The sequence below is a fragment of the Trichinella spiralis genome (assembly GCF_000181795.1).
Source record: "Trichinella spiralis strain ISS 195 chromosome Unknown Scfld3, whole genome shotgun sequence".
Taxonomy (NCBI): domain Eukaryota; kingdom Metazoa; phylum Nematoda; class Enoplea; order Trichinellida; family Trichinellidae; genus Trichinella; species Trichinella spiralis.
The window spans coordinates 84,842-106,033 of record NW_003526942.1 but is presented as its reverse complement, the minus strand read 5'-3'; the positions used below and the strand labels follow the sequence as shown (position 1 = coordinate 106,033).

General features: G+C 32.9%; 7 protein-coding genes across 7 annotated transcripts; 4 read left to right on the top strand and 3 right to left on the bottom strand.

Annotated features, from left to right (window-relative positions):
- Nucleotides 1–123: 123 nt before the first annotated feature.
- On the top strand, nt 124–1,130 carry Tsp_12036a (conserved hypothetical protein; the record flags this gene model as incomplete). Its single annotated transcript, XM_003378734.1, has 5 exons — nt 124–368; nt 435–517; nt 566–614; nt 933–980; nt 1,038–1,130. Coding segments are annotated over 5 exons (518 nt in total), but the record flags the coding sequence as incomplete, so codon positions are not given.
- A 1,724-nt stretch (nt 1,131–2,854) lies between these two features.
- On the top strand, nt 2,855–3,439 carry Tsp_12035 (conserved hypothetical protein). Its single transcript, XM_003378733.1, has 2 exons — nt 2,855–2,990; nt 3,201–3,439. Exons 1-2 carry the CDS (start codon nt 2,855–2,857, stop codon nt 3,437–3,439), a joined length of 375 nt encoding a protein of 124 aa, XP_003378781.1.
- A 1,095-nt stretch (nt 3,440–4,534) lies between these two features.
- Nucleotides 4,535–5,878, bottom strand: Tsp_12034 (putative calumenin). The gene is made up of 4 exons (XM_003378732.1): nt 5,710–5,878; nt 5,365–5,648; nt 4,884–5,085; nt 4,535–4,818 (listed from the first exon to the last, which is right to left on the bottom strand). The coding sequence occupies exons 1-4, from the start codon at nt 5,876–5,878 to the stop codon at nt 4,535–4,537; spliced, it is 939 nt and encodes a 312-aa protein (XP_003378780.1).
- Nucleotides 5,879–6,807: 929 nt separating this feature from the next.
- On the bottom strand, nt 6,808–9,076 carry Tsp_12033 (hypothetical protein). Its single transcript, XM_003378731.1, is given in 6 exon segments — nt 6,808–6,924; nt 6,962–7,004; nt 7,181–7,286; nt 8,599–8,734; nt 8,752–8,894; nt 8,992–9,076. The coding sequence occupies 6 exon segments, from the start codon at nt 9,074–9,076 to the stop codon at nt 6,808–6,810; spliced, it is 630 nt and encodes a 209-aa protein (XP_003378779.1).
- Nucleotides 9,077–9,634: 558 nt separating this feature from the next.
- On the top strand, nt 9,635–10,690 carry Tsp_12032 (hypothetical protein). The gene is given in 3 exon segments (XM_003378730.1): nt 9,635–9,727; nt 9,743–10,066; nt 10,478–10,690. 3 exon segments carry the CDS (start codon nt 9,635–9,637, stop codon nt 10,688–10,690), a joined length of 630 nt encoding a protein of 209 aa, XP_003378778.1.
- Nucleotides 10,691–11,720: 1,030 nt separating this feature from the next.
- On the top strand, nt 11,721–19,443 carry Tsp_12031 (chitin synthase domain protein). Its single transcript, XM_003378729.1, has 19 exons — nt 11,721–11,935; nt 12,199–12,443; nt 12,551–12,690; nt 12,779–13,896; nt 14,335–14,428; nt 14,644–14,864; nt 14,920–14,999; nt 15,115–15,217; nt 15,310–15,463; nt 15,518–15,929; nt 16,177–16,355; nt 16,446–16,524; nt 16,583–16,629; nt 16,815–16,948; nt 17,235–17,469; nt 17,524–17,666; nt 17,782–17,912; nt 17,962–19,041; nt 19,328–19,443. Exons 1-19 carry the CDS (start codon nt 11,721–11,723, stop codon nt 19,441–19,443), a joined length of 4,926 nt encoding a protein of 1,641 aa, XP_003378777.1.
- Nucleotides 19,444–20,116: 673 nt separating this feature from the next.
- Tsp_12030 (conserved hypothetical protein) lies at nt 20,117–20,730 on the bottom strand. The gene is given in 3 exon segments (XM_003378728.1): nt 20,117–20,185; nt 20,402–20,688; nt 20,703–20,730. 3 exon segments carry the CDS (start codon nt 20,728–20,730, stop codon nt 20,117–20,119), a joined length of 384 nt encoding a protein of 127 aa, XP_003378776.1.
- Between the last annotated feature and the right edge of the window lie 462 nt (nt 20,731–21,192).

Below are 21,192 nucleotides of genomic sequence, written 5' to 3'. Positions count from 1 at the left end.
CGTCTAAATTACCTTATTGAACATTACAAAGGTAATGTTGTTTTAATAGAAGGTAACTGTACGAACAGCCTACCTTCATGACAAGGTATTTTTTTTTATTTTTTGACAACTGTTTAACAATAGTAAGGGTAGCACATTTTAGCATTGAATCAGCAATTCGATACCTATACTGGGCATGGTATGGTTATTTGGACCCAGAACGTCTGGAAGTGGTTGTGGGACAATTTGGACCTGACAAAGAAGAAACAAAGCATCATTTAGTACAATCTGCTGCTGAACTTTTATCTGCTTTATATTATATCATTCTTGTGGTATCGTTATTGAATTTAATGATCTCTATCATGTCAAATACTGCAGCAGCTGTGTTGGTTAGCAAAAATTTGTTTTTCAATTTATTTGCATTTTCTATACAAACATAAAACATACATTTTCAGGAAAATAGTGAAAAAGAATGGGCTTATGTTTTGAGTCAGATATGGATGGAATTTTTTGATGAATGTCGAATGATTCCACCCCCGTTTAGTTTACTTCAGCTATTAATACATGGAATAGTTTATATTTTTAGACGATTGTTTCAACGAAAAAAATACAAAGACGTTAGACTATCTGCATGGGTAAGCAAATTTAAAATACATTATTATTAGAGTTGGTGCATTTAAATTTGCGTTGAAAGCAACAATGGCATTTTGAAAACGAATGCATTTTCATGAATTGAACTTCTAAATTTTGTTCTCAAGTCTTCAGGTTTTTTATCATTAAGCTTTCACATAGTAATTATTTCATAAAGAGATGATATAATTTTCTTAGACAGTATTTCTTAATTTCAAAATGACTTTGTCTTAATTGTTTGAGAATTGAAATTAACCAAAATGAATAGTATTCTAGCTTTTGCATTTGTTATTTTAAATAAGAATTTTATATTTTGTTTGTAGAACATGAATTACAAATCAGAACCGGAGGAAAGCGATGATGAATATGAAGTGAGTTGTCACTTTTTCAAAAAGTTAGGTTAGTCTCACTTAAGATTAACATTTCAGAATCTTATGGTGAAGTTGAAACATCGATTACTTGGTCGACGAGCGTTAGAAGAAAAATTTGGCAAGGTATGTACAGTTGATTTCAGTGTATGAAATATTTTTAAATATTTACTATATTTAAACAAATGGGGTAACATTGCAATACTGCAAAACAATGGTTCTGAACGACTGTCAGCGCACGCCGCCCTCTTAATCAAAGTTGTGCAATTAATACCCCTACTCCCCAAAAAAGAAAAGTATGTACGCAAAGTAAATTGTTGCCTCATGGTTGAATCAAGCCCAGCTGCAGTACGATGTGATTTTAGTACAGTGGTAAATGATAAACTGTGCAAAGCTGAGGCTGTTATGCTAAAACTAAGATGACCAGTAAAAAAAGGCGGTGAAAATTTAGCCAGAAGTAGAAACTTGTAAGAAACGGTTCACTGGGGAACAAAAAGTCACCAACATCAAAATAAAAATCATTACTATGATATGCAGGCGAGCAATTTGTTAATGCATTGTAAATAAGATGATGATATCTATTGACTAGGCATCTTAGGAGCCGCATAAATTAACTATATGAGCTCAGGAAGTACTTCAGGTTTCAACAGAAATGAACTTTTTAATTTTGAACACCTATGCAGGACTAAAATTTCGTGCTTCCCCCCGTACCCTTCACACGCCCCCCCCGCCCCCTAGGAGAACGCACCCCTCTGGTTGACCAACACTGTTGTAAAAAAATAAATATTTTAATATACACATATGTTGTATTAATTTCTTTTAATAAAATTAAATTATACTTTCTTTATGAATTATGCAGCAAAGTTATCATTTAATGTCATGAAATGTTAATTTTATTTTAGGAAGCTATTATCATCACTGGAATGGAAACGCTCAATATTTACAATGCAATTTAAACAAAAATGTGATAACAGTTGAGCAGTTTGAAGATGCCTTCACTTAATGCACTTAATATGCTAGTATAAGTTAACTTTATTTCATATTACACTCATGTTTAACATAGTGAAATGTTAAAAATGTTTATTGTGCAGTTTTTAGGTGAGCAAGTTTATAAATTATGTAGTACAGTCAGTAAGGAAAGTTCTCATTTGTTACAATAAAATATATTTTTTTCATGATTGAAATGATTATATATTATTTCATTCTTTTCATTCATTTCTTTTCATGATTATAGATTGAAAAATTATATTTTTAATTTTCGTGTACAGTTTATGAACTTTGTTGGAAGATTTTTTAGAAGCACTTTTTTTTTCTTTGATGCGGTTTTTAATAGTATTGTTATTACTCTTTGATTGACTGATTTGATGATCAAGTTGAATAAATGGCAACTGTCGCCATGATTGACAATTTTGGATCGTTATATCGATAATTTTAGAAGGAAATTTTTAACTGCCCTGAAAAGTACATTTTAACAATAAAAATAAATAGCTATGCAACAATGCAGAGGTGTTCATAAAATATAATATTTATTAAAAATAACAAAAATGCATACAGGATAAAAGTATTGTCAGTCAAATAATGGCTATATAAATAAAATTGCGCAAATATATCGTTTTTGTTTGTATATTGATTAAATTTTGTATTTAAAACCTTATAATGATAAATAAAATATTATTTTAGCATTATTCGCTTGTGTGGTATGTTCAACTTTGAGCATGTGAAATAAACAGTGCATAATTCGTGTTGATAGTAAAATTGTGCTGAATGAAATCTGAATGATCAATTTTGTTTATTTTGTCATCCTTGGCAAACAGTGACTCTGATTAGTTGTGCTGATGAAAACCCACAACCAATTCAAGAAATGATTTGATTGAACAATGTTGCTGCATAGCACGCTACCTGCATGGCAGAGTTTAAACATGGAAATTCTATTCTACATACAATTGTTCAGTATGATTTTTACAATTTGTGCAAATAATAATACAACGCAAAATAAAGTTATCAACCAAAAGGGTAAGTTTCATTATTTAATCTTCTTTTTCGATTTACTACCAGCAGAAAGGCGAATTGCATTAAAATGCTGTTTATTGATATTTATTCATTTCATTGAGAAAATGAGAGCCTTAATGTCTAAATGAAGTTGTTGTAATATTTGAAATATAAATTAATTTATTATCTTAATGAAATAAGAAAAAGCGAAAGAGAAAATTTTTCTCTTTTTAGAAATTCAAGATTACTTGCAAAACAGAAATAACTACATGCTCGTAGAAATGGATGCAAAAGAAGTAAAAAACAAAAGTATTCTTCAAGAAATGATGAATGACGAAATCATGGAACACGCATCTACAGTAGGCTATGGATTGATAGCAGGAATTTTTGTAATTTTTAGTTGCGCTGCTTTAATTTGGTTGTGTTCTTTGTGTCATGATCGTGAAAGAAACGGATATAACTCGCTTTCTTGAATTTAAATTACACGCAAAAATAAAATTTTAATGTTTGCATTTTGTCATATATATTTTTAAAATTGTCAGTGTAAACAGTTCAGTGAATCTTCACAAAGCAATACTGTAAGTACTGGATTTATATTATGAATTAGAAACTTATCTTTTAAAGAACGCACAAAACACCTCGATATTTTCATGCCTTCATTAACGCTTCAGAACAAACAGTTCAGATTAATTTAACTAATTTGGCAAAAATACAAAAACATTAAACATTATTATACAAAAACTATTTCACAAACTTAGCAAACAACTAATTCAAAAAGCTGCTTTATCTTTTCAAACAGATTTATATAATACCAAATTGAAACGTATTAACTATTTCAACAATAAAACAGCATTTTACAAAAAGAAAAGTGAATTTTCAAATTATCATATTAATTTTAAAATGTTTTATTTTCTTGCATACCATTGTATATGATTGATAATTTCAATGTCAATTAATATGCTATGCATAGAAGAATAAAGTGAGCAAAAATAGAGGAATATGATATATATATATATATATATATATATATATATATATATATATATATTAGGAATTTAGATACGTATCGGAAAAGAAAATAAATCTTCCACATAAAACACTGTAATAATAACTAACTCACATACAAAAATTGCATATGGCAATTTATTGACGTCGTACTGATGATGATAATGTGATAAAAAATTCCAACAAGTATACGCATAAAACAATCAATGACTGAACAATGTCGATGCGCACAATTACACACCTGAGGTGTTAAATTTGAAAAGTTGACGAGTTGAAGAAGAAAAAAGAAAAATGAATGCGTGCAAGTCCTAATTAGGCAAACTACATCAGATGAAAGGCAAAAAATCTTAAAAGTACAACGTGATAATGAAAAAAAGAGAACTTTTATTACAGATAACAACAGAAACGAAAAGAAATTAGTGAATTAAAGCAAAAAGTAAAATCTACAATTACAATATTGGTTATGGAGAAAGAAACTTCTTTCTTCCTATTTAAATAGTATGTAGTGGAGTGGTGCATAAAAATGACAGTCAACTTTCCAGCAGTGAAAAAGGCATTTTCCGTCAAAGTTCTTCGTGCATTATTTCCAACAATTCCCCATAACCAGTGGCTTCACTGCCGACAAAAGTATCATAAGAACTTGTTATTTCTGTCATGGACAGACGACTGTCGTGATCCATGTCAGCAATTTCAAAAAGATGCATCACTTCTTCGTCGACGAGTTCGTCGATTTCAGAAGAAAGAAATTCATATAATTCATCGCTGTTCAACTTCCCATCTTTATCCTTATCCGCAACACTCATCCTGGCTCGTCTAGACAATGTATATTGGTCTTGATCGTCCAGCGCTAAATAAATACAAAACAATGCTTCAGATTTCAATTCATATTCATTATTTAAACTTTCTATTTACACATTTCTCCGTTATATTCTTCAAACGTCAACAAGCCATCACCGTCAGTATCTTTTGTTTCAACTGTAACAATTGCCAATGTTTTTTGCAATTGGGGGTAAAATTCAGGGTGAACAAGCATAAAATATTCTGTCAAGTTTAATTTCCCATCTTCGTTCATATCGGCCACTTTAAATATCAACTCGTCGTCATGAATCATCGACTGAATAAATAAATAAATAAATAAGTAAATAAATGAATAAATCTACATACGCACATACATACACACAGTTATCAAAAGTCGAAATTCCCATCTATGCAATTTTCACAAAACTGATATTACAAAACTGTTACTTCAATTATTATCTGTTATTATTATATCAGAATTCACACGACCCAATAAATAACCAGTAAAAATACTTCCCAAGTGCATACTGTGCATGATTGGATAAATGAAATTTCGATTTGGTAGAAAAACAAAAATTACAAAAAACGCACTTACTTCAGTTTCGTTTTCATATTCGTCAACTGAAAATGTTCCGTACACACTTTTGCGATATTCATCCCAAGACACAAAACCGTCAGCATCGGCGTCGTATTGACTGAAATCCATTTCCGCTTCTTCTTCTTCCAATTTTTTCAGCGAACCGCGAATCCAATGTGTCAACTCTTCACGATCAATGAAACCATCTCTGTCCACATCCATGGTCATTGCCAACGTCAGCAAGCGGCTTTGCGCCACATCCGCATCTAATCGATCAAACTCTTCAGCCAATTTTTTCGACCCTGAACATCAACAATAATGCATTTTTAATATAGAAACAAAAACAAACAATCTGTAACTGACCCAACACAACCTGATGATCAGCGTGAACACTGTGCTTTCCATCTGTGTAGTGGGAATTTTGCCAACGTTCACTTGGCGACCGAGCGCCGTGCTCTTCCACTTCACGCATTCCTTTGTCCGCTTGTACGAAGCGCACATATACGGACAGTAAAGTGAAAATTCCAATCATACTAAACCGCAAAATAGTTGTTGTTGATCAACCAAACTTTGGCTTCGGAAAACAACGGACCACTGACGGCAAACTGAAAAAACAACTCTTCTTTAATCCAATTAAACATTTACATATTTATGAATATGAAACCAGTTTAAAAATAAAATACAACTTTCATCAGAACATCAGGTATAACATATGCATATTTCTTTTTCTTTTTTTGTTTTATTAATTCCTTCCGCTTTTCATTCATAATTTATATAAAGGACGCAAAATCTGTTTACAACAAAATGAAACCAACAATTGTGCAGCGATGATTAAATTAAACATTAAATATGGAATGAATTATTTAAAAAAGAAATTAAATTCTTAAAGTTGTTGTTCACTGGACAGAAAAGATAAATTCCTTGCTGAAATACTTTCCAATAATCAAAAAAAAAAATAAAACAATTCCTATTGGCATTTGTAGTAAAAGGAATGTGTAGAAAAATTTTAAAGTGCAAAAAAGCAGTTTAAACAATGAACAATTTCAGTGCCCAACAACAACATCTGTTGAACTTTAAAATTACAAAACAACAAACGTCGTCCATTATTGGAGAAAATGGTCAATTTAATTAAAATCGTGTGGTGTCAGTTTAAAATAACTGTACAAAACTGTGGTGATAAAATGAAAATTAAAATCAGTTTCAACATCAACTCCGAACAATGAAGCAAAGTTCACTGTTGACGTTCCTCGCAATTCTTGCAATTTTTCATTACGCCAATTGCACTGACTCAAGCAAAGGTGATCGCCTTTCTGTCTCATCAACAGGATAATTTCCTTTTGCCAAATAATAATAGTCAGATTAAATTGAAATTTAGTTTGCAAAAATGTTCCGAAGAAGAAAAACGACTCCGATGAGATCGCTTTTGCCATTGTTGGTAAGAGAAAACGACTAAAATGCCCATTAACAGAAGCTAACGGGGACCAAGCTACTGATGTTTGCTGGTGGTTCACAAATGAAAACGGTACAAAGATGCACAATTTGAATAACAACAACGACAGGTAGTCGATGACGAGGAACCTTCAGTTTTGAATTTTACAATTCTTCTAGCATTTACGTGATCAACAGCACTTTTCTCACTATACTGTGGAACAGAGTAACTTTAAACGATACTGTATTTTTATGTCAGTCTTCTGACGGCAGAATTTGGGAATTCAAATTCGGTAATTTGGACTTTTTAACGTGCATTTAAGCAAAATTAATCCTTTTCTTCCAGCAATAATAGACTGCAACAATGCTACCGTCTGCAACCATAGAGGAAAATGCATTGAAAAACACGTCGGAACTCCTATGCATAGCGTACATTGCATATGCAGCAGCAGCAACTATCGCGGAGAATATTGTGAAATAAGTAAAATGTAAATGTGCAGAACAATAATTATCTTCAACTCAAAAAATTTTTCAGCAAAAAGTCCATATCCATACTTCATTACGATTATTTTTACATGTCCAATAATCGGAATTGTATGGCTTCTCTTGCACGGTGAAAATCCAAAAATGTACGTATACAAAAAATTAAGTCTGTATAAAATGTTTAACTATCCTTCAACTTGCAGGAATACGGCATATTACGATTTCAAAAAGATTAAAGGAGGCAGAGATAAATTCTTTGAATTAGAAGAATTTTTAAAATGTAGTGCAATTCGCTCGAATCACGAAAATTAAAGAAACCATGTGTTTAACGCTTCTTTACAATTTTTAATAATTATTAATTAATAGTTTACATAATAAAAAATGGAAACTGACGACACATTTATAATATTGAACGTTAATAAAATAAATATGAATATGCACTAGGCACAAATCTAAGTCAAATAACTTTGAAAGAACAATTATTATTATGTCAACATGAATTCACAACTATAAAAAACACTGCTTAAGCATATATTTTAAACTGCTCCTTGTTATACAAAATGATCCCATTTCTCACAGTAAAAGAAACGCATTTCTTTAACACCACAGAGAAACTTTCACGGAGAAAATTAAAGAATTTACCTGCTAAAAGTCGTATCTTTAGAACGCGCTAGCCGTTATGAACCAACCACTTTCATGAAATTACTTCAATAAAATCAGCTAAAATTATAAAACTGATTCTGCGTGTACAATAATCACAACAGCATAACATTGCAATATAAGAAAATTCAAGAAAAAGCACTACTTTACACGATTATTAAATGCACTATGAAATAAAATTTCATACTAGCTAGTTTCAAATATTAGTAAATCAAAATTATAATAATATATTATATAATATTTTATTTTTATATAAAATTATTTTATGCATTTACAAATACCAAGTACGCAAATGCTAGCAATATTCACAGTATCACATTTTGATAATAAAGTTTATTTATTATTTTCAATAGTACATATAGCAAGAAAATCACATTACATCCAACTTAAAAATAATTTCTTTTAATTTGTAATTTCTTTAAATTTTGAACTGTAGCAAAATTTGTTCATTGACCATTTACAGTAATATTCCACACTGTTTCATAAAAAAATTACGTTACTTAGAAACAAGTTTAAAGAATGAATGAATCAATGAAAAAAATGTTGCAATGCTCTGTTACGTTCGGCAAATTTTTATAATTCAGAACATAGTATAATTAAAACAAAAAATTTTTACTTTATTTGTACTTGATTGCTTTTTTAATTACAAATACGTCATGTAATGGGGATACTGTTTTTAACGTGAGAGAACCTGCGTGTGAGGACTGAGTACGGTAGCGTACTGTGGTGGCGCGTGAAGAGTCTGGGGTTTATCGAGAAAGTTGTGGATTTGTTGTTTGCTTGGAAGATTGCCTTCAGTCTGTTTTGCTTGTGTGTACTATATTGAGTCATAACTTGTTTTATTATCCCTGGCTCATTATTTTTCGTTTTGAGTAAACTGTGTTGACACTTGATCTGGTTTCGATTGACGATTATCGTGACGGAAGTCAGTGCAACACGGTTAAGGTCGGATTGTCGAACGTATTTGACTTTCCCGCCTTTCAATACGAAGAAAGATACAGTTCACTAAGTTCGCGAGCGAGTGAACTCGTAGTTTCGCTCGCTACACGTCATTTGAGTGCCATGATTTGCTACCGCGCTGCCAGTGGGCAGTCGCGGCGCTTAACCACATGGATTCTGCCATCCAGGAACGACTTACTGCCAAGTTGGGAGACGACATAAACGACTACGAAACGAGGTGCTGAAAGCAGACCTCAAGAAGATGTTCATCCCGCTGAAGTCAGAGATGTCACTTCGCACGGAGTTCTGTCGTTTGCGCCACGTCCTGGGGAACCAATCGACGCTTTCGCTATTTGAGTCCAAGAGGCGGGGGAGAGGATCTGAATGACCGATCTGCAAATCGTTGATCGCTTTCGGGAAGGAACCAACTGCCTTGCAGTACTGATGGCTCTGCTGGAGAAAAAGTCGACGATGGTCATTGTTTAGTTACATTTTTGTGATTTGTTCTGTTTTGTTTGTGATGCAATGTTTTTGCATAATGTGAAGTAAAAATTGTCACCAACCAATGCAGTAGGTCTTGTTATTTGTTGAATTTGGTTTAATGTGGATATTATTTGTGTGTATAATTTAAGAATGCTTTTTGAAATTAAGTATTATTTTTTTTGTTTCAATGATCAATGCAAAGGAAAAAAGAAGAAATGATAGTTTGCATTGTAGTAGTTTTTAAAAGTTTTACAATTTGCCTTGCATGTGGATTTGGTGATAATTTTGTTTGCAAATGGCACTTTTTCAACGTCGTCTTGGCGCACGTTTCATAGCTCGATCGACGATTTCAGTAGTTTCTGGCGGGCGGCCAGGTGACATTTGTTGCGTTTGAAATTTGCAGTGGAAATGGAAAATTTCACACCGAATGCTTAATGCAAGCATTGCGTTATATTTCTCGGGTGTTGAAAGGGACCCGAAATTTTTTAAAAGTTTCTTGTTCAACATCATTTCTTGGCTGTATCGGTGGAAATTTGTCGTCATTATTCTGAACTGCAAGTTTCTGCTTGGGTCCTCAAGTTTGAAAACTGCATCAGCTTGGCTGCAGAATTTAGCACCGATGGAAATTGTATTCGAGAATTGTGTAAAGTTGGATTTGGGCTTGTGGAAATTGGCGATTCAGAAAATTCAAATTTGTGCAACAGCTGCACAGCTTTTGCAGTGGTTGGTAAAATTAAACGCCAACTTGTCCAATGCTTGCAGGCTGATTGTTACAATTCAGTTGTCAATAAACAGTCAGTGTGGATAAAGTGTAAAAAATGATTTGATTATTTTTAAAATTGTCTGTTATTATTATTGAATAAAAATAATATTATGATTTATTTTTAAAGTATTTAACAGATGATTATCTATTACTGAATTTCGACTTGTATGAAACGTTGCACAAATTTTTGTTTGCACAAATTTGTCAAACGTTCAAGTTCGTTGTTCATTTTCTACTATTGATCTAAACAATTTTGAATAGATGATAAATTTATGCAAAAAACAAAAAAATTTGCAAGTAATATGCAAAGGTTGAATTGTTTGTATCTATCTTATTTTGATAATATTCAAAGAGGACGATTTTTGTTATTATCAGTATTTATTTGATGAACGTTCACGAAGAATATCTGTGGAATTTGAAAAACAGACTTCTTGTGTATCAGCAAGGTTAGATTTTTTGCCGTGCTTGCACATATGGGATAAAATTGTCCAGTATACGTACGTAAGGTGGGGACGAGTGATCAAGTGTTGCTTTTCAGCAGCTCAGATTTCGATCGTTGGTGTGAAAATTGCAAATGAATTTAAATAAGCGATTGACCACCAGTTGAAGTGATAAAAATTTGCGTGACTTTATCCGGATGTTGGTAAGTTCAGTTCAGTTCAGTTCAGTTCAATTCTTTGTTTAATGTCACTTACTGTGTTTTGGGGATAGAAAAGCATCAGTATGTGCGTGGCAGTTGGCAAATGGAAGCGCCACTTTCAACAAGAACCACCTTTTGAAAATGGTGTTCTAGTACCAGGTCACCAGAATAAACAAGAACAAAATGTAAAGGCCAGATGTTTGCATATTTGTGGCACCAACCGGTGCTTGGAGCAAGTGAGCAAATACAAATTTCAAGTAAGACTAAAAAGCAAGTGACAAGATTCAACAGTTCCACTTTTCTGCTTTCATTAACATCATCGGCCGCGTTTTATTATTCAAAGCAAATATTCATTCTCTTATTCTTTTTTTCTTTCTTTTTCGTTGCCTATGTGAATATTTTTGTTTTGTCTGCTTTTTCGTTGGTCAGTTTGTTTGTTTACCAAAACAAACAACTTTCCTACTCAAGTAAGTATTTAATGAAATAAAAAAAATACGGTAAATTAAGTTGCTTTCATGTGAAAATTGATAACAAATCTTATGATTGCCATACAAAATTATAAAGGAACATTTAGTTTTTTTTCTCATTAACAATCCAATAATAGTATCTGATGATGTAAGTAGAATTTCAAGGAGAGAAAATTTTCAAAATTTTCTATCATAAAAATTGTCCTGTAAATGGCAAGTAAATTATCCAATTTGCTGATAGGTTTTCCGTTTCATTTTTACTGTTTTTTGTTCAGTTTGTTGATTGAGATGAAAGGTGTTATAATTTTAATAAATATGAAATTCTTTTCCAATTGGTCAAACTAATTTTAGGCAAATTTTGCTCCATTCTCTTCTAAAAACAGCTGATCAACTGCAGTATTTCAAAAATTATCAGAAATTTTTTCCATCTTTTTTCTTTCAATCAACACAAAAAAAATTTCATGCATACCTGCCTGTTCTGCGTGGACTTGTATTCGAAATATTCCAATTCATGAATAGCGCCTGCCTATCTGAAGAAGTTGATAAAGCCCAAGCTAAAGCTCAGGCAAACAGCTGGACTGTTGATAAAATTAAAACAGCTGCTGAAGAAATTATTCAACACCACGATTCCACCACACCGGTTTCATTAATACAACTGTCGAATGGCAAACGAAAAGACACAAAAACTCCATACACTGATTCTAAAGCATCCATTCCATCTTCGAAGTAAAATTTATTTTCTCTTTTTTAACAGTAATTTTTATTTAAATTTCAAAATTTGCACTTAAAATGCTCATTTTACAATATTATATTATTCATTAATCGAACTATGGCATTATCGTTCGTGTTTGTTCGTATCAATTTTTTTGATGTCATTTATTTTCTTTTCTTTTTTTACCATCTGTTTAAATTTGATTTGAAAAAAAAGACGACTGAATTAAAATTAAACTTTAAAAATTTCATCGATGCATTTCGTTTCACTTTTTCAGCTTTTCTGTGGAATTTAAAACATGGGATATATTTCGTCTACTTCCTCCTCCATCTGATTCGAAGCAGAACACACCTTGCCATTACATAGCTGCACAAATTCTCAAGCTTGTTGTCTGTTTAATTGTTTTTTTCCTAACTCTTGGTACAGCTTTACTATCGAAATGTTGTTTTTTATTAATGGCGACAAGCATCGGTTGGACTGGAAAAAACCTTACAGATTGCTCTGCAGAATATACTACTTCAGGTAGATTTTCTTATTCTTATATCGACCACTGTGCAAAACAATGTTGAATTTGTATACTACAATTTGTTTTGTTTCCTTTTTTTTTTATTAAACGTTTTTAATTTCAGGTGTATATATGAAAAAGTCGAGCATTACAAAGCTCGGAAGTAGGCACGCCATTCAATGGGTGTGGCTGACAACATTTGCTCTTTGCATTCCAGAATTAATTTGTTGCTTTCGGTGCTTTCATCGAATTTTATTCCGTAACGTTCGCAAGCCTACTGCTCTGCAATTTTTTTTTGTAAACAACACATTTTTCAATTAATTGGTTTTTAATTTAATTTTATTTATTGTAGGCATTTGTGACGGAAACGATGCATGCGTTCGGCATAGGACTTTTTGTTTTTTATTTGCTTCCAGAAATGGGTGCCGTTAAGGGGCACTTTCTCAGCCAGTGTGTATATTTACTGCCCAGTATACTGTCCGTTTTGTGTCGACGGCCAAATCGGTTGAATTCGTTTTTAATAATAATCGATTTGATCTGCATAGCAGTGCAATCTAGCCCCTATTGGATGTGGACTGTAATTCCGCCGAATGATTATTTCGGTCCGGTCTGGATGCTACCGATTGCAGTGTCGTTGATTTCTGTTGCCTGGTGGGAAAATTTTGTCCATTCTTCTTCCGTTTTCTCATGTATAAGAAATCTCGCCAACTTATCTCGTCGCATGAAGCAAGTGCGCAGTAAAACATACGCAATAATCAGCTTGTGGAAGTGTCTACTTTTCATTTGCTGTGCTGTTGGTTTTACAGCATTGCGTATGGAAGTGTCGGAACTTTTTGCTGGCAATCCATTCAAATCTCAGCCGATGAAAATGATAATCAACAGTAATGATGATGGTGGTGGTGGTGACGCTGCTGACTTTCAAAAGGCCAACTTTGGGGCAAAAAATTTTACAACGAAGATGGGAATAAATGATAAACCAGATAAGATTGTCATCATTGATGCAAGCGAATTTCTAACGGATGACCAACAGCATACTGAATTGACAGTTAAACGTCGAAGATCCGTAGAAAATAGCGAATTATTACTAAGACTTGTTTACACTAATCCGTACAATTTGATGTGGCTTTTGTTCATTCAAGCCGGATCATCTTTTATTTGCTACCAGTGCAGTAAATTTTCTTGCAAAACGATGATACAACGTTTCTCATTTGCTACAGCAATGACTGTTGCACAACCGCTTGGTGTCTTTTTTATTTACACGATTTGTGCCGGTCATCAACAGGATCCTTGTTTTCTTGACTCAGTGATGCCGGAAAATGTTTACTGGTTTTGTCAAACCCAACCATCTACGTTGCAAGCATTTTTATCTGAACCTGTTACACTTGTTTGGTGTGCCTGGCTTTTGTCACAACTCTGGATCACCAGTCATATTTGGTTTCCTGAATGTGAAAAGCTCGCTAATACAGACAGGTAAAAAAAATACTCCACAATTGCATTCAAATTAACATCATTTATTGTTCATTTAAGGTGCATTAATTTTTATTGTCCATGTTATTCTTATCCAATGAGAAAACTGCATGTCAATAAATGAATTGCATTCCATTATCTAAATTCATTTTTTAACTTAAATTGAATAGGTTAATCTTTTTAAGGAATAAAAGAAATTATATACTTAGACCAACCAATATCTGCTGAACCAATAATGAGTGGTATGCATTAAAAGAAAATCACTTTTATGCACTTCATTATAATATAAAATGCAATTTTCTCGATTTCCATTGTATCACTTTTCCAATAATAGTGTTTAATATTGAAAAAATTCACTATCAACAGCGTAAATTTTGTGATAAATAAAATAAGTAATTAAAATTAAAAATAAAATGAAAAAAATTTTGTCATGTGTTGCAGATTATTCGTACTTCCATGGTACAGTGGAGCTTTGGTTGATCAATCATTAATTCTGAATCGCTGGCGTGACGACAAAATAAAAATAAAAACTGAAGTAAATTTTTCAATGTACTGATAAAATTTTTCAAGCATTTATTTATTTCAACGATGAAAAATTATAAGAAAGAGTCAATTTGCTTTCAAAAGATATAAGTAATAAAATGATAAAATATCATATCATATCATGTAATGTTACATAGCATACATATTTTGTCAATATCAATGTCAAGAAAAGCAACAGATCTGGATTTAGCATGTCTGTGTTATTAGAATATTGAACTAGAAATGGAAGAAGGGACTGCGAGCAGCATTTATGAAACTATATCAAGCGTTTACCATAAAAATAAAGTGCCAAAATTAGATACAAAAGATTTATCCATAAATGACGAGGTTGGATATTCCATGGATTCAATAACGAAAATATACGCTTGCGCTACCATGTGGCATGAAACATCTCAAGAAATGATATGCATGCTGAAATCCATTTTCAGGTTACATCTTGCATAATTTACAGAATTTTGTAATTTATAATTTACTTTTTTTAAGAATGGACGAAGACCAGTGCGCTAGAAGAAATGTTCAAAAGTATTTGAAAATAGTCGATCCTGATTATTATGAATTTGAAGGTGAACATTTCACTGACGTATCTTGCCATTGTTTTCAACTTTACAAATTGTGTTTGACTTTGGTCTACTTTTAATATGAAAATATTACTCTTTAACACTGATGTTCTAATTTAAGCGCATATATTTTTTGACGATGCATTCGAGACAAATGAATTTTCTGAGTTGGTTGTAAACAGATTTGTTCGACAACTTCTGGATGTTATTGATATTGCTGCTGGGTAAGAAATGTTTAATGTTAATTAATAACTTCAAATTTCCAGTTGAAAACTGTAAAACTTTCATTGATGAAAAGATATATTTTGCCTTTCAGAGCTGTTCATCAAACAATAATTCGCATAAAGGCGCCAAAAGTTTGCTGTACACCATACGGTGGACGTATGGTGTGGACATTGCCTGGAAAGAATAAACTAACAGTTCACTTGAAAAATAGACAAAAAATTAGAGTTCGAAAGCGATGGAGTCAAGTATAAGGAAATTCCTTTGTGTAAATTGTGCATAATTTTCTTATTTACGTGAAGGTCATGTACATGTATTATCTGCTTGGCTATCGCCTGATGGAAAAAATTGACGATCCGAAGAAAAAAGAAATTATAGCGGAAAATACATACATTCTAACGTTGGATGGAGACGTTGATTTCAAGCCATCGGCAGTGCATTTGCTGATAGACCTGATGAAGAAGAATCGTCGACTTGGTGCCGCCTGCGGCCGTATGCATCCCAGAGGCAAAGGTCCAATGGTTTGGTATCAAAAATTTGAGTACGCCATAGGACATTGGTTCCAAAAAGCTACAGAACACATGATTGGTTGCGTTTTGTGTGCTCCAGGCTGCTTTTCACTTTTTCGTTCTGCTGCCTTGATGGATGATAATGTTTTACGTAAATATGCTACTAGAGCCGAAGTTGCAAAGGAATATATACAGTATGATCAAGGTAGGCAAAATTTTGCTTTCAGTTTGTTTGTTTGTTGGATAAAAGTTTATTGTATGCTAACATGAAAGTTCTAAAACTGTTTTAAAAAAAGTAGTTTCAGTTAATTCAGTTGACCAGCTATATTTGATTTGCCATTGTTAGTAGGAAATGTAACACGTTTAATAAATTGTTGCACACCTTCTCACTTTTTCTGTACATTAATTCAATACTATTTATTAGTTGATTAATTGTTAAATTCATAATTTAGGTGAAGATCGTTGGCTTTGTACTTTACTATTGCAAAGAGGTTATCGCGTTGAATACTGCGCAGCTTCAGATGCTCTCACATACGCCCCAGAAGGATTCAATGAATTTTTCAATCAGCGAAGAAGATGGATACCTTCAACAGTGGCTAATATTATCGATTTATTAGCTGATTATCGTAACGTAATTAAGCTGAACGATAGCATATCCATATGGTATAATATTATAATGTGCAAAACAGTTCAGCTTTTAAATCAATAAAAATATTTCCAGGTACATATCATATCAGTTTTCTATGCTTGTCAGCAATATATTAGGTCCGGGAACAATTTTTTTAATGGTCATTGGAGCAGTAAACATTTCATTCAATACAGAAACTTATGTGTCCTTTACAGTTGTGTTTATTCCAGTTGCGTTGTTCACTGTCGTCTGTTTGACTTGTGATACTGAAGCGCAGGTAAGCTTGCGTGATCAGAATAATAACGACAATAATTGAAGAATATATGTTATTTTAAAAAATAGCAATGCAAGATTTTTGTTAGTTTTGTAATTTACAAAGAACATTGTTAGATTTCAATAATTTACCTACTGAAATGTCACCCTTGGCTTGATCAGTCATGTTTTTCTCATTTCTTATTTTAGCTTCGACTAGCACAGATTACTGGAGCTTTGTTTGCATTACTGATGATGGCTGTAATAGTTGGCACAGCCGTTCAAATTCAAAAAGATGGAATTTACTCACCACATGCCGTTTTCTTACTTGCCGTAATCGCAAGGTAGACTACAATTTTTTGATATGCATGCATATCAAAAAAAAATCTTTAAAAAATTTAAAAACTGAAAATGTAAAACATTTCAATGTTGTTCAAAAAATTAAATTTTATGTAATATTTACTTTCAATTTGTAAAACACTGACAGTAATTGTAAATTTATTCCCATATTAATGGCATTTTCAAGCGTATAGTCTTATGTTTCATATATGACATTGCAGCCAATTCAAAATAATTCTAATGTGAAATTTTAACCGTCTGATTTTTTTATTAATATAATTTATTTAACAGCTTTTTTATTGCGGCTTGTCTTCATCCTGTCGAATTTTTTTGCATCGTTCCTGGCGTCCTGTATTTTTTGGCAATACCATGCATGTATCTATTACTAACGATTTATTCTGTTTGCAATTTGCACGTCGTTAGCTGGGGTACAAGAGAAACAAAAATTGACAATAACAACTCTTCAAATGTCCAGAAAAAGCATCCACCAGATACGTCTAAAAATTTTCGCACAAATCAATTCGATGTAAAAGTCTTTTTGTTTTTATTTTTGACCGTTTACATGAAAGTTCATTTTTAGGCAGAAGGTGCATTTACCTTTTCATGCGGAAACCTTTGCCAGCTTATGTGTTGCATTCAGCCGTCGTTGCATTCATCTACTATCAGTAAGATGTCCAATCAATTGGATGCAATTGATAAAAAGTTGCAACTTGTGGAAAAAAGGTATATTCAAATTTTCAACAAAAGCAAAAGTGTAGTTTGCTTTATAAATAAAATTTATACGCAAATTGCATACACTGGATAGTGTAAGCATAATTCTTGGATTACTATTCTGCAGGAGTGGCAGTCGATCTTTGAAACGCACTTCTCGTCTACAGGATTGCTGCAGAATTTCAGAAAATCAGCCCGTATTTGAAGAGGAACTGATTGATGAAGATTTCGATGTTCAATCTCTTTACAGCAACGAAGGTTTTATGTTTATTATGAAAAATGTAAAAATATTATTTAATATGTTTAGATTCGGGCAAAAACGTTGAATTCTGGATGGATGATATTCATATCAGATCGAGTCAGCGTGAACAACTCGACGTTGACGAAGAAAATTTTTGGAAAGATCTAAGAGCGAAATATTTGTCTCCACTAAATCAAGATCCCAAGCATCAAGCGCGTGTAGCTGCAGAGTTGATTGAATTGCGAAATCAGATTTCTTTTGGTTTCATCATGGTGAATGCACTATTTGTGCTTATTGTATTTTTACTACAAATCAAAAAAGATTGTTTATATATTGAATGGCCAATAGGACCGATGATCAATCACACGGTAATTCCATGTCATTCTGACATCAAAGATCCAGTGTGGGTTGTGAGCCGACTTCAGTTAGAGCCGATAGGTCTTGTTTTTCTTACCTTTTTTATGACTCTGCTACTGCTACAGTTTATTGCCATGCTAATGCATCGCTTTACAACGCTTGCTCACATAATAGCATCTACAGAGATATTTTGCTTTCGCAAACCAGAAAGTAAATTAACAGACGTTGAGCTGATGACAACAAATGCGGTGGAAATTGCAAAAGAATTGCAAGCAATACGAGGAGTGGACGAAGACGCAATTCTGTTGGCCGATGAAACAACAGGAGGTCGCTCGATTGGCAGGCGCCGAGTTGTGAAGAAACTCGAGAGCTGCAGGCAAAGCATGATGAAAAAGCGCACTGAAACTTTGGACGCTGCATTTAAAAAGCGGTTTTTTGCACTCACTTCAGAGATAAATGAAACTGAACAACTGAATGGTGTAATCAAGTTCAAAAATCAGAGGCAGCTCACTTTACGACGCAGTACAATAAGGGCACTGGAACAACGTCGTAATTCTCTTTTTAATCAACTTGACGTGGAATCTGACAAAATGAGCGGAATTCACCGTGGTCCTTCTAAGCGTTGTTTAGATCGAATTTATCGTCGAACTGACAATAAAGCGCAATCTGGAGTACAAATGGAAAAGGATAGCACGTCATCAGAATCCAATTCTGACGAAGCCAGTGCCAGCACATCAAAGATACCCTTGAACCGTGCACTGTCAATTTCAGAAAAATCTACATCTATACGTATACTACATTCAAAGCAAAAAAATGCAACAAATAATTCAATAACGGATTTTCACTTGTAAACTACAATATCCATTTTTCAAGTAAACGTTTACCTTTTCTTGTTAATTGATTTTCAGTTGTATTTTTGAATAATAAATACTTTTGATAAAAGAATTTCACAAGTTGCTTATTTGGCTTATTTCAACTTAGTTCTAACATTGAAAATTATTTCTTTTATTAACTTTCAAAAAAAATCTAGCAGAAAACAGATCACAACTTTGATCATAAATTAATTCATCTGTAGCGCCCTTTTGCTCCTTCTTATTAACGTCATCAAAACGAGTCATAATGAGAAGAGTTAAACGTTTATTTCTCAACAAGCACAGCACACCGACACCGATCAAGATAAACACTAACTGATCTTGTTTACTCACTGCGAATTCTCACTTCCGCCTTCTTTGTCTAATCTGCTTCTAGCCAATCATAGCCTTGTCGATAGGTGGCGCCTCAGCTTGTGGTCTATAATGATTTACCCGTAATAATAATTACGACTATTGTGTGATTTCTTTATGTCTAATTATTTGTGACCCGTTACACATCATTTTCATGCCTGCATATATTCATTTGTTTCTACCGACTATTTGACTAAAAAGCATATTATTTTATAATTCCAAAACCGTTTCATATTTTAACCCTTTGATGGATTGTTGGCGATAGGTACGTTGTTGGATTGTTGGGGTAGGCCCCACCCCACTTTAGAAAAACACGTGTAAAAAGCTGGGAGTATGTTCAACTTTTATGAAATTTATTTTATTGGATAGTTCGAAGAATTCTGTACATGATGGTATCAAAGCATTTCCAATTTTAATAATTTTTAAGCATTTTATTGGCAAAAAATGCGACAAAATTTTGGTTAAAAAATCGTCTTTTTTCAGTTTTTTTCTTCGCGTGGACTTAATTTTGTAAAATTCGTGAAACAAATTACATTATTGAATAGAGCACGTTATTCTGCACATTTTGATACCAAACTCAGGTCTATAGTCTTTTTTTTGGTTCCGTAAAGACTTCGTTTATCTAAGCCCTTTCTATAGTTTTAACATAAACATATGGAAAAGTGTTGAGCAGGAAATCGATGTTCCACATTTTTTTTTGATTTCAGTATCTATAATTTATTTATTTCTATGTATTTTGATTAAAATTTTATTATTTGAAATAAATTTCAAGTCTCTTCTAGCTGAAAATTCAACAAAATTGACGTAATAAATCTGTTGATCTTTCTTTATTTGAAAGTGTTAGGATTAACATCACAATGCTCACAGTAGCTGCGCAGATGTTCATTGCAGCATGTCTTTCTACACTTTATGCAGCTAGATCTTACTTTTTTGTCACGTTTTCTTCCACAAAAGATGCATCTTCTATAGATGTGTTTTTCATCTTTGCTTGCTTCTGACCGCTCGGTTGACGTCGCTGTTCCTATTTGTTCTATCGCTTTCCTTACTGTGTAAGGAAGGGATTGCGGGGGACTGGCAGCCCGTTTCTGAAGAACGATGTCCACTAAATTTTTGCCACACTCCATTAAAATTAGTCTTCTACGCTGCGACTTTCGGGCGTTCCAATCTGGATTTTTACATGTCCAAATAACATATGTTGCTAGACCTGCGCAATCTAAAGTAGTGAACCATAGAACCATTCGCCACCGCCGGCCATCAACAGATTTATTACGTCAATTTTGTTGAATTTTCAGATAGAAGAGACTTGAAATTTATTTCAAATAATGAAATTTTAATCAAAATACATAAAAATAAATAAATTATAGATACTGAAATCAAAAAAAAATGTGGGATATCGATTTCCTGCTCAACACTTTTCCATATGTTTATGTTAAAACTATAGAAAGGGCTTAGATAAACGAAGTCTTTTAAGAACCAAAAAAAGGTTTGGTCCCACTTGGGCTCAATTTTATTCCCATTCGGTCCCACTTTTCATTTATTGGTCGTTGTCCTCGCTATTTTATTATTCGTCGTTGACCTCGCTATCTTATTAGACCGTAAAGTCTTTTTCGTATTGGTTTTCCTTGTCTAATTGCTCATTGATTCAATCTTTCCCTTGTGATTAGCTGTAATATTTTTTTCATTTCTTTGGTTGAAACATTCCATTTTAGGATTACGT

Bases quoted from the DNA above. Each gene is read 5' to 3' on its own strand.
- Tsp_12035 (XM_003378733.1), top strand. From the start codon at position 2,855: ATGTTGCTGCATAGCACGCTACCTGCATGGCAGAGTTTAAACATGGAA. The intron at 2,991-3,200 runs GTAAGTTTCATT...TTCTCTTTTTAG, and splicing joins TAAAGTTATCAACCAAAAGG to AAATTCAAGATTACTTGCAA.
- Tsp_12034 (XM_003378732.1), bottom strand. From the start codon at position 5,878: ATGATTGGAATTTTCACTTTACTGTCCGTATATGTGCGCTTCGTACAA. The intron at 5,086-5,364 runs GTAAGTGCGTTT...TTATTTATTCAG, and splicing joins AATATGAAAACGAAACTGAA to TCGATGATTCATGACGACGA. The intron at 4,819-4,883 runs GTAAATAGAAAG...GTATTTATTTAG, and splicing joins AGAATATAACGGAGAAATGT to CGCTGGACGATCAAGACCAA.
- Tsp_12033 (XM_003378731.1), bottom strand. From the start codon at position 9,076: ATGTCGTCTCCCAACTTGGCAGTAAGTCGTTCCTGGATGGCAGAATCC. The intron at 8,895-8,991 runs GTAGCAAATCAT...TCGTATTGAAAG, and splicing joins GACTGCCCACTGGCAGCGCG to GCGGGAAAGTCAAATACGTT. The intron at 7,287-8,598 runs GTTAAAAACAGT...TTTGAGTTGAAG, and splicing joins TCACACGCAGGTTCTCTCAC to ATAATTATTGTTCTGCACAT.
- Tsp_12032 (XM_003378730.1), top strand. From the start codon at position 9,635: ATGGCACTTTTTCAACGTCGTCTTGGCGCACGTTTCATAGCTCGATCG. The intron at 10,067-10,477 runs GTAAAATTAAAC...TGTTATTATCAG, and splicing joins CACAGCTTTTGCAGTGGTTG to TATTTATTTGATGAACGTTC.
- Tsp_12031 (XM_003378729.1), top strand. From the start codon at position 11,721: ATGAATAGCGCCTGCCTATCTGAAGAAGTTGATAAAGCCCAAGCTAAA. The intron at 15,930-16,176 runs GTAGGCAAAATT...TTCATAATTTAG, and splicing joins ATATATACAGTATGATCAAG to GTGAAGATCGTTGGCTTTGT. The intron at 17,470-17,523 runs GTAAAAGTCTTT...GTTCATTTTTAG, and splicing joins TTCGCACAAATCAATTCGAT to GCAGAAGGTGCATTTACCTT.
- Tsp_12030 (XM_003378728.1), bottom strand. From the start codon at position 20,730: ATGGCCGGCGGTGGCGAATGGTTCTATG. The intron at 20,186-20,401 runs GTAAGATCTAGC...AATAAATTATAG, and splicing joins GAAGAAAACGTGACAAAAAA to ATACTGAAATCAAAAAAAAA.